The following is a 15,619-nucleotide window of genomic DNA, read 5'->3' as shown; positions in this document are numbered from 1 at the left end:
AGCCCTCGTGTAGCTTTGCGTGAAAATTCAAAACAAACAAGCATTAGAATATTGTTATTCCCAAAGTATATCAGTTACATTTTAAAATGTTGACTGCTATTAAAATTATAAAAAAAGATGAGATATTATATATTGTCTTGTACCATAAGGTGCAGAAAGTTTTATTGAAAAATGGTGTTAATTTTTTCTTATCATTGTTTGACTTTGTGAGAATTTCAGTTTAACTTGGGGTGCATATTCATAGCAAAGGAAGTAGGAATGTTTAGAATATTCAAGTTAAGTTGCTTTTCGTACACTAAAATAAATTAATTTCTCTGAAAATGTTATGTTAAAAATATTTTACACACTGGATGAAAAAAGTGGGTGTGTAAAACTCATGCTTTTGTTTTGCATCTATGGATAAAGAATATTTTGAACAACTTTTTTTTAATTTTTGGTACAATGGTATACTATTAAAATTGAATAGCATATGAAAGTAGTAGGGAATAGAGACAATAGCAAAATTATGGGGTAATATTACAAAAAAATGTTAAAATCCCAGAAATTGAAGAGTAATAATCTATTATTATTATTGTCTTAATTTCTGGTAACTAGTACATTGATTAATCTTAAAAATTACTTAATTAATGTTATAATTCTGTAGAGTGATTTCATTTAAAAAAGATAAATTTTAAAAAATGTTTTAAAAAGCACCTGCAGTTTCCATTGTTATAAAAGTTTTGACTTTAAGAAGTTAGTTTTGGTTACAAATCCTGTCAGAATGAACGTTTGTTTAGTGTATCTTTGGAAGAGACTTTGAAATATTCTAATAATTTTGTAAAACAAGATAATTTTTTTAATGTATTTTGTTGTCTGTCATTTTCTAGACTTGAGAAAGATTATACAGCATTAAAGGTCAAAGAACATGAAGAATTGATTGAAATGAGGGTGAGGTTATATTAAAATAGTAAGAAAGTTAATAGCATGTCATTAAACTTTGACTATGTTGATGACCAGTAGATAACTATAATGTATGACTTTTACTTTTAAAATATTATTATAGAACATCTATTCTAGACTGTTGTTAAAAAGACATTTTTTTTATTTGTGCAACTGCTATTTTAGCTGTCATGCATCAGATTTTAACAATAGTTTATCTCCTACATTAACTCTATTCTCGTCGTGGTTAACTAATTATTCTAGATATACTATTAAATAAACATAATGGAATATGCTTAACTTGTCAAATATTCTCCATGGGAAACATTATCTTGGATTTTATAGTTTACTTCTTTGTTAACTATAGTTTAAAAGGATGAAAGATAGAGACTACTATCCATTATTAAATGTGTTAAAGCATTGTTCAATACTAATTTATAGGATAAATAAAAAGTTAATGATCATAATGTGGATAAAAAAAAGTGTGTATAATAATAAGATTTCCCATATCCCATTTTAGGTCAACAGTATAGGCTGTTATTTTCTTAGTGCAAAACTATATGGTTTGCTGTCTATACTGTTCATCGAGAGAAATCGAATCCCAGATTTTAGTGTTTTAACTTCGTAAACTTACAGCTGACCCACCGGATAGGCTGGACAGTGCGAAGTTGTTCTTAATCTCCTGAATACATGTAATTTTTTATGAGCATAATGGATTATGAGAGCTTATAGCCACTTCAAAATGCCATAAGGCATTTAATTGAGTTATAAAATGTACATTGCAAATTTTTAATCTTAAACGTTCTGTTGCACAACATTATTGTTAATATTAGGGAAAGTACAGTAATTGTATGTTGCTAGAATGGTCTGTCACCATCAGTAGAACATGAATTTATCTTGTATAGTCTTGCATGCACAGTCACATTTCACATGTGTTGTCAGTGTGGCAATGAATTGGTAAAAATCAGTTAAGGTGCTTAAAGATGTTATAGTGATTTACTAGTCCCATTCTAAAATCCTACTTTCTTAACTGTTAAATTTTACTAGAACGAATAAGTTATTACACACTTATCATGATGACTAGGGTGCCATCAATCACATAATCAGGCTACATAACAAGGATCCCAATACGCTCATGATGAAGAAAGGTCCTCCTCTCGAAAGTGCTTGGGTTATACGGTTTTGTATTTTTGTCTTTAATTGATTTTTTGAACTATTTTCTTGACATCATGACAGCTGCATAACAGAATAATGGTATTCCTTTCACATTGAATATAATACAACCTACTACATTATATGTGACACAGCCATAAAATTATAGATAGGAGAACTAGTCTACATACATAAAGGAGTATTTCTGATGTATTTAAATGTAACAGGTGGATGTGTTGTGAGTCATGGGTTCAACTTCCACTTTTAACATATAAATTTATTTATTTCCAGAATATTTTTATGTAGTCGTGAGTAAGGTTTACAAGCTACCATCTTGAGGAGGTTTATGTAAAGAACAATGAATACAACCAGCACATTGAAAGGACATAAAACATGCATATAATACACATAAATTATTTTTATCAATTTGTATAGTATTTTTAATAATTCTTCCAATCTACTCATTAGAATTTCTACAACATTTAACAACTGGTCAGTCACTTCAATTCTTAATGATTCTATAGACATACTAGAGAATTTACATCACTAGATGAAGCAAACATCGAGTTAACTTGCACAAAATTGGTGTGGTAGAATTTCTCAATGGCACTTGTTGCATATATTCTGGATCAGGAGGTGGACTCAAACTGAACTGTATCTCTGATATCTGAAACTTCTGACTCCTGTTATCCATAACATCAGTCTATGTAGCCAGCAGTCAGAATGTTGGTAATTTTCCATGTAAAACAATAACTATAACATGTTATTCTAACCTTGGCTCAACTATTTTGTGCACAATGCTATGACATCTTACAAAATCTTATTGTTCTTTAATTTCTTGGACTCAGCATACCCTTCTCAACTCTATCTCCCCGGGTAACCTTTACTGCACATGACACAATGTTTTAGTGTCTTACATTCAAAATTTTATTAAACTACTTTTTGTTTATGTTATACCAATTATAATAGCATAAAATATTAGCTAATAATCCATATTTTAATAGAGTACAAGGTTTAAGTTATTAGTTCTACAAGGAAATATTTTAAAAAATCCTGAATTTCCACTACTGTGACCCATTGTCACATTTTGTCTTAACATGTCATCATCTTTATTTTATCCACTACCCCTCAAAAATGTACGAAATTAATCATAAATTACTCTCTATAAGATTGTTATTGCTCAAACAAACCATAATTTTTACAGCCTTCACTGCTCATGTCCCATTAAAAATGTAATTAAACTACTTTTTATTTATGTTATGCCAATTTGCATAGCATAAAATCTTAGCTAATAATCCATATTTTAATAGTGTACAATTTTTAGTTCTTGATTTTATAAGGCAATATTAAAAAATTCCTGAATTTCCCATAGTGTGAGAAATGGGACATTTATTCTTGAGGCTCCCCTCTTCCATAATTTATTCACCACCCCTCCAATAAGTATGAAATTTAAGGTAAATTACTCACTATCAAGTTGTCATCGCTCAGACAAAACAATTTTTATAAAATCAGACCCCTTTTGCCATATTCACTTGTCACATCCTCTCTTTAAGGATTTATTCACAGTTCTCTCTTATGTATAATATTATATTATTTATAAGCAATAGAAAGCCAAGATTTTCATCTGTCAAATGATGTATTAGGTCGTCAGGAAATTAATGTTGTGTTTTGTAAAACTTTCATTAACCACCCCCTAAATAACGTACATCACGTATAATAGTTAAATGAACCACCTAAACATCATGTTAGTGTAGCCTACATAATGTGTAAAGTTTATTATACTCTAACCCCTTATAGTGATGGCACATGATGAGACACACATTCAACATGTAATGCTGTTTGAATGGAAACAATGCCTCTGTAGCCACAAAGAATATCAAAGTTTATGGAAATGTGTTGAGTGTTTGTAAGTGTCAACGATGACTAAGCAAATTTTGTTAGTAATGATATTGATGCTCTGAAGATGCTTGTTGAGTCTAACCCAAGGTAACACACTTGTGAAATGGCCCTGAAATTGCATGTCTCTCATGAAACAATATGTAAACATATAAGGAACATGGGAAAATTCCTTAAAGAAGGTGTTTGGGTGCCTCACGACCTCTCTGGTGATCATCGTTTCCAACGTATGAATGTTGCTTTGTCTCTTTTGGCACGTAATGCACTTGAACATCCACATGTGGCATGTTTGACGCAACACAAGATTATGGAATTGGGAAATTCTCCCCCATCCACCATATTCTCCAGATATGGCACCATCAGATTACCATCTTTATTGTTTGATGCAATACCATCTTATGGGAAAACGTATGCAAATGTGGAAGGTGTTAAAGAGGACATCAACATGTGTTTTTTTTTGCTTCAAAGACAAGTGATTTGATTAATCAGAGCATTAACAACCTGATTGTAAGATGGAAAAGCATCATCACTTAGAATGGAGACTATTTCATTTAGTAAATGTTTTGTTTTGATATATAAGTTGGTCAGGTTTTTTCATCTAAAAAAAGCAGTATTAATATCTTGATGACCTAATATTATATTACACTGTTTTCTGAAAAGAAAATTGTCAATTTCTCTTTTAGTACAAGCTTCGTTCCCATAGGGAAGATATTGACTTGCATGGATGAATTTGTAACAGCTCTTGTCCCATAGTTAGAAAGTCATAACAATTGTGATAATTATAGGACATTGTCTGCTTTTTGAATGTTATTAGTTTTATGTTCTTTGGTGCATTATTTAATTAAATAAAAACTATTTAGTGCATTACTACCATTAGTACAAAAAAAATAGCTTTAAGTGTCATCAGTAGTTGACAACAAAAAAAGGAGATCAAGGTAAGTACTTTATTTCTTGTTTTTCATATGTATTCTTTTATTATTTATTATTATAAAAGTAACTAAAATGTAAAAATAGGAATCTTTTAGGCTAGTTAAGGTTAAATTATGTAAAACAATAAACAATTTCACAAGGCACACACGTAAGCAGCTCGGAGTAGCTCGTGAGTAAAGTAATACGATAGTGTAACATGAGCCCCAACTTTCCCAAGGGATTTAAAACTTGTAATGATCCAAATAGTAGTTAGACACAGTTCAATGGGCAATAAGATTTAAATATAAATAGTTCTATACTGTTACGAGTTTAAGGTTACTTAGGCTAAAAAATGTCATTTCATGTTACAATTTGAAATCATTCTAGAAAGAAAAATAGGGTAATTTAGATATATTTCAATTTTTTTTGGTGGTTACTAAGTTGGTCAAATTGACTAATCTTGTATAGAATTTAAAAAAAGATAAAATATAAAGTTATACTGAAAATAAGCATTTGAAATGTATTTAGGAAGTTTTAGGACAAAGAAAAGTATTTTAATCTTAACATGAAAATCACTGTGCACTCAGACTAGTAACAAAACAGACTTGATATATTCATAAACAAATTTTTAGTAAAAATACTTCATTAAAAAAATCTGATTTTTTGTGTAACAAAGACTTGTAATGTTACCCAAAAGTCTACCAAATTTTGTGAAAATACACATACTATGTTAGAAGTTATAGTATAAATACTTAACGAGTGCTAATGTGAATACGAACTCTGTATTTTATCCTGAGCCCATTGCAAAAGAGTTAAACACAAAACTAAATAATAGGGCATCTAAATTATGAGTCAGTATTTGAATCATGCACATATATTAGAATGTTATACTTATGATAGATTAGTTTATTGTCAATAAATAGGCTACAAATTTTACAAATATTTCACTTAACAGTAAATACTTAAAAATTTTAAGAAAGAAAAAATAACAGGTAGCAGTTTTTTAAATTTCTATAATCAAATACAGTTGTTTTTTTTTTAATATGCATATATTTCATTCAAACAGTACTGCTCTAAATAACTGAGCAATTTATGTATGAACTTCACAATAGCCCAAACTCAAACTTTTGTAGTTTTGGGCATCAGGCTAGTGAATATTTACAGTTGCTGTAAAGAATTGACAATCTTCGATAGTAACCACAGTGAATGCTTGTTAAAGCCTTAAATATAGGTTGGTAACACATAAATCACCAGTCAAGGTAGTGAAGAGCAGCAAGTATTCATGTTATTCTGTTTTCATTTTTTTAAACTAAGTTGTATTCCAATTAAGAAATGAGAATATTATATTATAAATTGGTAGTTCTTTGAAAAAAATGAATGTCATCAATAAGAACTGTAGCTTCTTGTTATAGTGATCTTTATTATCTACTTAGGAATACATATCTTGTATTTCAGTCATGTGAAAATGTTTTTTTTTCACTTTGTAGACTTGAGAAGGATTATACCGTAATAAAGAAGTTAAATGTAAAAACTTGTTTTTTAGGCAGTTAAAACAGCATAAGGAAATAATTGATTTGTAGGGTAGTTTTGTTTGGAACTTTTTTATCAATACAAGTTTGTATGAAAAAAAATTAAATATCACAAAATACATCTAAATTGTTGTTTTGAAAAAAATAAAAAGTTATTTGATTGTTTGTTTTGGATCACTTCACAATTTACAACATAACTCTTATTCTCCATCTAATTTTACAACTGTGTATTTACTTTATGTATCTTTTTTCTTACTGACAGAGGTTGCGTACTGAGAACAGACTATTGAGACAGAGGATAGAAAACTTGGAACAGGTGGGCTGTTTGAACTGATTAGTGAGAATGCCATAGTATGATAGCTCTTTTAAAATACATACACACAAACACACACACAAAATAGTGTTCAAGGTCTTGATCCTAAAATATCAACACTAAAGTTTTAAAGAAAGGTTGCAAAAGAATAATGTTGTATTGTTTTACTTGTTATATTTATACTTAATTTTAGAGTCTTGGATATAATAAGCTCATTTTAGAACATAAAAGTTCGAGTAATAACTTTGAGATTGTCAACAATATTTTCATTTAGCTGTGCATTGTCCCAGGGTTGCTGTAGGTTAGTTTACATTTTGTTTGCAACATTACTTGTCAATTTGTGCATTAGGAATGAGCCTTTGAGCTGGTCATTTTTCACTGTTATATTTCTAGCTTTTTCATCTTCTTTCAAGTAACTTTTGTTCATCAGGTCCATATGTTTTGTATCATTATCTGTAACAATTAACTTTAGTCCACTGAGTACAGGATGTTTTTATACTGTTTCCTGTTCATAATACCATCAGTTCCAATAATATAGCACACACCATTATAGACCAACTTCACTTTTTTGCTTACAGTGTAAATGTCTAATGATTGTCTTTCACAAATCTCTTATTACATAAGAAAGATTGGATATTTCAACTGGAACTTTTTCTTATAGGCTTTCTTGGAACTACATTTTTTAAGGCTCTGTTGATGATCCTAACTTCATACATATCATGCATTCTTATTTTTATTTCTAGGGTTGTTTCGTATTGATTTCGTGATGGAAGTATTTGAATGAAACTATTACTTTAATGCCCATTCCTCTTAACCTTAAACTCTCAGTTTCAACAACAGTGAAATATAATGTAAAGTAATTTTAATTGGGAATATTTTGTAAAGCTTTACAAATATGTACTTTCACAAAAACTTTAACACTCAAACCTTTATAAATTATGTCTTGTATGGTTGTTTCCATTATGCAAAGCATTGAGTAGAAAAGGAAGGAATGAAAATATAAGTTTCATATATATTACATGGTTACGTATTCTAATAATCTCCAACCAGAGCTTTTTATATAAAGGCATGCTTGGTTATGTGATATATATTGTTAACTTAACACTTAAATATATGTCTTATGCTTTGATTGTACAAGTGCTTAGAACAATGTCTTTTTTCAGGAAAGCTCAGCTCTAGCAGACCGGCTCATCCAGGGTCAGGTTAGCCGTGCTCAAGAAGTTGAAGATAACTTTACCATCAAACAAGAGTTAGCAGATCTTAGAGATAAAGAACAAACGGTTAAAGAAGAATTGGATTTGGCTTATCAACAAGTCCGAGCTCTTAGTGAGGTAATAAATCCCCAAACTTTTTTTTCAATAATATTTATAAGAGCCTAATAATATGCTGATATTTGATCCTTCAGTATGCGTGTGATGTGAAGAGGGTAGTTACATCAATGTGTAATATAACATGTGTATGCATATTTTCTTTTGTATGAATTTTGCCTAATTAATCAACAAAATATTAATTAAAGTGTTTAACTAAATCACATCTTGTTATTTAAGTTAAAAATTAGTTTGTTTTAACAATCCTTTTTATGTATGATTTTTGATAATATTTTTCATCTGCTTATATTTAAATTTTCACTTATCTCTCATGAGTGAAATTTATCTCTTTGTCATCTATTGGTAATAGGCTGGATCACAACCTCCATCCATTGAAAACTCTAGTGACAACTTGATACAGTCATTACAGGAAGAACTAGTAGTGGTCAAGCTTCGAGAAGCAGAGAAAGACGAAATTATGCAAGATTTAAAAGGGCGAATCCAAGAGCTGGAAGAGGTGAGAACTTTAGTTTTGATTGTTTTGTTTTCGTTCTTATTTTTTATTGTTGTTTTTATTATTATTATAAAAGGATTATTGAATTGATGGATATACTTTAATTCAAACTAAGCTGGAAGATGTGTTCAAAAATAATAAAAAATCATTAGAAAACCCTTTACTGTTTTTGTTTTGTCTATATTTTACTATACTGGTAAATATAAAGGTACCATAATTAATTAAATCTGTTCTTTTTTTATTCTTTAGGCCAACAAGCAACTACGAGAAACTACTCCTGATAAGACACTAGCTCAATTGCAAGAAGAACTGATTTCTGTTAAACTAAGAGAGGCTGAAGCAAACTTGTCCATGAAAGAACTTCGACAAAAAGTGTCTGATTTACAAATAGTCTGGCTGGTAAATCTAGTTTTAGTCTACTAGTATCCGTTTTTGATAAACTGTTGTAAAGCCTACAAAAAGTCAATGCTACCCAAATGTATATTTATTATTGGAATTTATATTGACTGTAGCAGAAAGCACATACATTTTTTAGTTTACTTGTTGACATAGCAAAATTTATACTTTAGTTAATGTATTTACTCTTGGGAGTTACATAGATATTCTTTCCTGATGCTGTTGTCAACCAGATTTCTTTTGATTTCCTAAAGTATTTTCCTATTTGAAAAATCCACAGTTTGCACAAAGTAAAACACCTTTTTTATTTGCAAAAGTTCTTTCTGGGATAATTAATAACTTGATTTTTGAATATTCTAAATAAATACTAAATTTCATAATTTGTTTTGTATTTGAAGCTAGGTTTTATATAGGAGAGCTACAGAAGTACTAAATTTCAGTTGTTTTTTTCTAACTCCATATGTGAGCTCGGTCATTTTAACTAACCATGTTACCATGAAATTATACATATTATAATTGTGAATTTGAATAAATGTATCTTCAGGAACTTTGGCAAACTTTTAGTAAACACTACATGTCTGTTACACAAAAAATCTGATTTTTAATAAAGTATATTTACTAAAGATTTTTATCTGAATTTATGAAGCCTTTACCGAGTAAGTTTCAGTGCAAAATATTTTCACGTTAGGAATAAAAATCTTTCTTTTCATATTAAATTTTCATAACCTCTAAAACCTCCTAAATGAATATCAAACTTTTTTTTTTTCAGAAAAAAAAATTATATTTTATATGTTTTATTTTTATTAACTGTAACAGAATCAGTAATGTAAGGTAAAATGTAAAGTTGAAAAATATGAAATAAATTTAAATTACCATTTTCTTCTTTCTGGAATGATTACGTATTGTAACGAACGATTTCACGCTATTTAAGAAACATTCTTACATTCAAAACTAATTATTTTCGAATCTCCTGGTCATTTAAATATATTGCTTTACAACTGCACTTGAAGAGTATGGTAAAAGTAATTTATCACAGCAGGGTAATTCTACTTAGTAATTTTCTGGATTTTACATGTTAGTTACTATTACAACAACAAAAAATATACATAAAAAATTTTTGGTGTTTACATATGGGTTTTGTACTTTTTCAAGTTTTTAAGTCTCAATATTTAATCGTACTCTATGGTAGGTTTGTTGGTAGTACTTTTTGTTATTTTTATTTATTTTCGATATGCAATTTAAAACATGCTAATAAAACAAAAGAATACAATGTCCTACAAGTATTATAATTTAATTGGCTTTATAAATAAGCTGTAAGTGGATTACAATAATTCTGTTAGCTGGTCAAGGTGATGTTGGCAGTAAACAATAAACCTGTTGGCTAAATAATTCAAAAACCCTCATTAGAATGAGTTAATTTTATAAAGAATTCAGTAGATTAAAACCTGCTCTTTCTGTTGGTTATAAATAATCCAATAACAAATGTCAGAGAGAATTATTGCCATTTTTGAAAGACAAGATGTGACAGGAGGGCATGGCATGTGGGTTTAACTTTCTGGTTTATATTTTCAGTAAGCAAGAAGATTAGATGCTATGACCTCAAATATTGTCTTAGCAACTCCTATAACTATAATTTTTGCCAAACTTATTGAGGAGGAATGTAGATATAAAAGTACTAGATTTCAAAATATTTTTATCTTTAAAGTTAAGCTTTTATATTAAAAGCTTTGTGTGATAACCAGGTACTTCCAACAGTACTTGTCTCTACTACACGAAAGTTGGAATTTTAATTTTGTGTTTAATTTTACAACTCTAGCAACATCTAGATGAATCTAAAGCAGGTTCGCCCCTGTCTTCCAAGAAACGGGAGAAAACACTGATCATGCAACTTCAAGAAGAACTTATCTCAGCTAGGATGCATGAAGCTGATGCTATAGCAGAGCTCAAGGAACTTCATCAGAAAGTAATGGAACTAGAAGCTCAGGTGAATCATTGTCCTTTCATAAACCTTGATTAAAATGCTTTCACATTTAATCGTTCCTTTTTAATTATCTTTATTTTCTGAAATAAGATAAATAGAAACACGAATATAATGCTGTTAATGCTTTCATATATTTCTTTTATCTACCTAACACTTCATAAACTAGAAAACGAGAAGTTCAATATTTTTATTATCTTTATACTGTTTAAAAAGTTAGTTTCAATTACTAGAGTGAACTGAATCATTTGAGGTACAGTTTTCTAAAGACCATCTTCATTTTAGGACTGTCAGCTGAAAGTTCTCAAAATTCTCTCATTTACTGTTCTATCTTTAGCCATGCTTTAAAGCAAGTACTGAAATTTCAAGTTTTGAGGTATTGTTGTTCACTTACAATATTTCAATTTGTACTGTGTCATAGTTTAAAGCCAAAATGGAAGAACTAAAAGGAGCATTTAGCTATACACGTGGTAATTTAAGTTTCATGTATTTAGTTTTCTAGCTGACTGTGAACTGTAAATAACTTTGTTTTTCTTAGTTTATTTGATTTATAGGTTAAAAACAATGATAAAACCACCCAAAGTGTTTTGAATAGATTAATTTTTAATGACAAATACAATTATGTATATTTTCTCTCTAAAATAGAAATTGCTTATAATATATTTACTGTACAGAACCAAGTAACATTAAACCAAATAACACATCAAGAAGAAAAAGTCAAAACACTCCATAAAACCATGGATGAGACAGTAGAGAGAGAGAAAGATCTCCAAAACCAGTTGAAAGAAGAACAAATAAAATATGCAAATCTGGATTCTAAGGTAATATCAGTTTGCATTTTTCTTTGATGGGTTTTTATAAAATATTCAGACTTTTAATCTAAGAATTAGTTTGCTCACATGTTATGTTAGTAGGAATATGGAAAGATATATACAGTTATATTCTTGGGCAATTGTTCATGTTTTTTGTTGGTTAAAATTACAGGAAGTATTCAAATTCTAGAATTGACCAACCTTGTAACCATTTTTTACTCATTATAGTTTCTTTGCTATAATTCTTAATACAGTATGTATATCTTCACAAAACTTGGTAGACTTTCAGTAAACATTACAAGTCTTTTGTATATACAAAAATCAGATTTACTAATGAAGTAAATCATAGTTTATGTTAGTGCTATTGTTATTTATTTTACCTAATCTAACCTTAACTAACCTAAACCATTTCCTATTTTTACATTTTACTTTTATAATAATAAATAAAGAATAAACATTTTTAATTTTTTCTGTTGACTGTTGATGACACTTAACCATACTTTTTTTATACTAATGGAAGTACTGAACTAAACAAGTTTTTATTTAATTAAATCATGCATCAAAGAATGCAGAATAATAACATGCAAAAAACAGACAATGTCCCTTAACTATCACAATTTTCCTGGCTTTCTAACTATGCAACAAGAACTGTTACAAATTCGTCTTACCTAGTCAATGTGTTTCTCATGGGAATAAAGCTTGTACTGAAAATGAAATTTACAATTCTCTGTACAGAAAGCAACATAATATAATATATCACTTGTTAAATGAAAACCTGGGCTTTTCTATTTGTTATAAATACCATAGTACTGAATTTCAAAGAGAACTATTGGCAATTCCTGTAAGAGAGGACATGACAGATGGATGTAGCAAGAGGGGCCTGATTTTCTATTTGATGGCTCTGTAACTAAATAAGATTGAAAGCCATAAAAGTTATGCTTTGTCTGAGCATTTACAACATTTTAGTGAGAAATTGACATTAAATTTCATGCTTCTTGGGCAGTAGTAAATAAAGTAGAGAAGAGGGGATACCTAGAGAGAGAAAATCTGGCAACTTGCTCACTAGAGGAAATTTAGGATTCTTCTTAATATTGCCTTATAAAATTAAGAATTTAAATCTTGTATACTATTAAAATATGGATTATTAGCTACGTTTTTATGCTATACTTAATGATATAGCATGAAAGAAAGTAGTTTTAATTAAATTTTGAATGCAACTCACTAAAAACCTCGTGACATGCACAGAAGAAGATGCTAGTAGAGGAAGAGTTAATAGTCTAAGGTATAAAGTAACTTCTAAGATGAGAAACAGATTTTCAAACTAATACTTCATTGATCTATAATTGAGGTGTATTTGAACCCATAAACTTTCAAACACGTTTAAAAACTCTACATCAGATGAGACGGTCTTATTATGTTCAAATACATTTATGTTATACATTAAGTATTTGTATAAAAAATATTTTTACCTGATTTTTCTTTTGCTCCCAATGATACTAGAAATTCTTTTTTGTCTCACAAAACTTTGAAGAAGGTTACAATGTTCATCACTTTTGTATGGTTCTTAATATGATGAGTGTTTGAACTACATTTTGGAGTAAAAGGATTTTAAACTATTATGAATATTGACATCAATTGATCATTTTTAACTTATTAAACATCTGCCTTTTAACTGTTCATCTTTTTTTAATATTTGATTTTAATATCCTTTCTTGTATATTAAAATGTAAATATTTTTAACTTATAAATTGCTATTTTGTAAATGTGTCCTGTGTTTTCCAAATTATGGTGCATGGTGATATTTACATTTATTGCCATTGGTTTAGTGTAAAGCAAAGAGACTACAGATAAATACTTCATGTGAATGAAAAGATGTTTGGTCTAAGTGTGGCTTAGTGGATTGTTTGTCTGTGAGTTGGGTGGTCTAAAGTTCAAGACGTGATGCTGCTGAATACATTTCACACTTTGAGCTTTGGGTATGTTATAAAAATGATAGGCAGTCCTGTTCTTTTGCTCAAAGAACTAGACAGAACCTTTATAGGTGCTGTTTTTTGGTCAGTAGCTCAAAATATAGAACAGTTTCTTCTCAGCCTTATGAGTCTCTGATCTATTTGTTTAGACCACATATATATAAGGTACCATTCAGATTGAAAACTGGCACTATATTTGGTCTTTTGAAGGACATGAATTAACATGTTTTTTTTTTGGTTAATATAAAACTGTAACTGCTAAGTCAATTTAACAGTCGGAAGAGACTGGAACCGTTTTAACTTTGTATGGACAGAAATTAATGTAACAGTTTTATTTTTGATTATTTTATTTCAAAATTGAAATCTTACTTCAACTAACTTTTCTGCTCAACACCTAGCTATTGATTGTACTTCAAATAAAATAAAGTAATATAATTCAAGGGTTCCAAGACTTTCTCAGCACAAGCCCCACTCCCTCTCCCCAGGACATTTCACATCACGACTGAGACTCCCTCACAATGAATCTTGAAAACAGAATTGTGTATTTGCTATGGCCTCAAGTTTGGGAACCCTTTCTATAAATCACCATACTTCACACAGTGACCTAAGAAATGAGGGAAACAAGATATAGTTTTGTCCCTACATTTTCAAGAGGTGTTAGGAAAAAATTAGAATAATTATACATGTTGGCATAGACATAGGTAATTTAAGTACATTAAAACTTAAAAGTAAGGGTTTTTAGTCCCACATTTTTTGTTTCATTTCCAAGCTTTTGTTACAAGATCACCAACTGTTTTCATTTATTTCTTGTCTTAGCATGTCATCATCCCTATTTTATCCACCACCCCTCGAAAAAGTATGAAATTAAACTTAAATTACTCTCTATAAAATCGTTATTGCTCAGACAAACCATAATTTTTATAATCTTCAATTATGTTTTGTTACAGAGCTATCGAATAGAAAATCAGACTCCTCCTGCCACACCCATTTGTCACATCCTCTCTTTCACAATTTATTGATAGTTCTCTTACGTTTCATTATATATTACCTATAACCAATTGAAAGTCAAGGTTTTCATCTATCAAATGAGGTATTGTATTCTAGACAGAATATCGTCAATTTCACTCACAGTATAAGATTCTTTCCCATGGGAAAGTTAATGAATAGCATGGATGAATTTGTAACGGCTCTTGTCGCATAGTTAGAAAGCCAGAAAAATTTTGAGAGGTAAGGGATATTGTCTGTTTTTTTCCATGTTATTATTCTGTGTTCTTTGGTGCATGATTTAATTAATAAAAAAATTAAGTGCATTACTATAACAATTAGGCTTAATTGTCCTGGACAATCGAGAACAAGAAAAAAGAATATTGGGTAAGTACTTTATTTCTTGTTTTTCATATTTAGTCTTTATTTATTATTATAAAAGTAACTAGAATTTAAAAATACGTATCTTTTTAAGTTATTTAAGACTAGATTAGGTAAAATAAGTAATAATAATAATATAATTAAAATGGTTCACAAGGCAAGCAATGCATGCAAGCAGCTTGTGGGTAATATGATTTGATAGCGTAATGTGACATGCACATTCTCCGAGAGATTTACTACTTATAATGGCACGGATAGTAGTTAAACACAGTTCAAAGGGCAATAAAACAACAAAATTTAATTATAAATAGATGTATACTGTTACGAACTTAGAGCTACTTAGGATAAATGAATGTAGTTTCATGTTACAATTTGAAGTCATTCTAGAAAGAAAAAATGGTTATTTAGGTTTATTTAGATTTTTTTTTTCTGGGTGGTTACAAGGTTGGTTGAATTGACCAATCCCATTTTGAGATTGGGTAAACTCTAAAGTTTTACTGAAAAAAAACGTATTAACTGCATTTAGAAGGTTTTAAGGATTACACAAAGGTAATTTGAGG

The 15,619-nt window shown here is 29.4% G+C and overlaps 1 protein-coding gene across 3 annotated transcripts in view; it reads left to right on the top strand.

Annotated features, from left to right (window-relative positions):
- Positions 1-15,619, top strand: part of LOC106469928 (ecotropic viral integration site 5 ortholog-like) — a 39,807-nt gene that overhangs the window by 15,985 nt on the left and 8,203 nt on the right. For all 3 annotated transcript variants that reach the window (XM_022398501.1, XM_022398500.1, XM_022398502.1), the window contains 7 exons: positions 867-927; positions 6,667-6,720; positions 7,881-8,048; positions 8,395-8,541; positions 8,788-8,937; positions 10,751-10,918; positions 11,587-11,733. In XM_022398501.1, the coding sequence (XP_022254209.1) occupies positions 867-927; positions 6,667-6,720; positions 7,881-8,048; positions 8,395-8,541; positions 8,788-8,937; positions 10,751-10,918; positions 11,587-11,733 (895 nt within the window). The remainder of the gene's footprint in view (positions 1-866; positions 928-6,666; positions 6,721-7,880; positions 8,049-8,394; positions 8,542-8,787; positions 8,938-10,750; positions 10,919-11,586; positions 11,734-15,619) is intronic.

Source organism: Limulus polyphemus, unplaced genomic scaffold (genome assembly GCF_000517525.1).
Source record: "Limulus polyphemus unplaced genomic scaffold, Limulus_polyphemus-2.1.2 Scaffold3727, whole genome shotgun sequence".
Taxonomy (NCBI): domain Eukaryota; kingdom Metazoa; phylum Arthropoda; class Merostomata; order Xiphosura; family Limulidae; genus Limulus; species Limulus polyphemus.
This window is presented reverse-complemented; position numbering and strand designations above follow the sequence as displayed.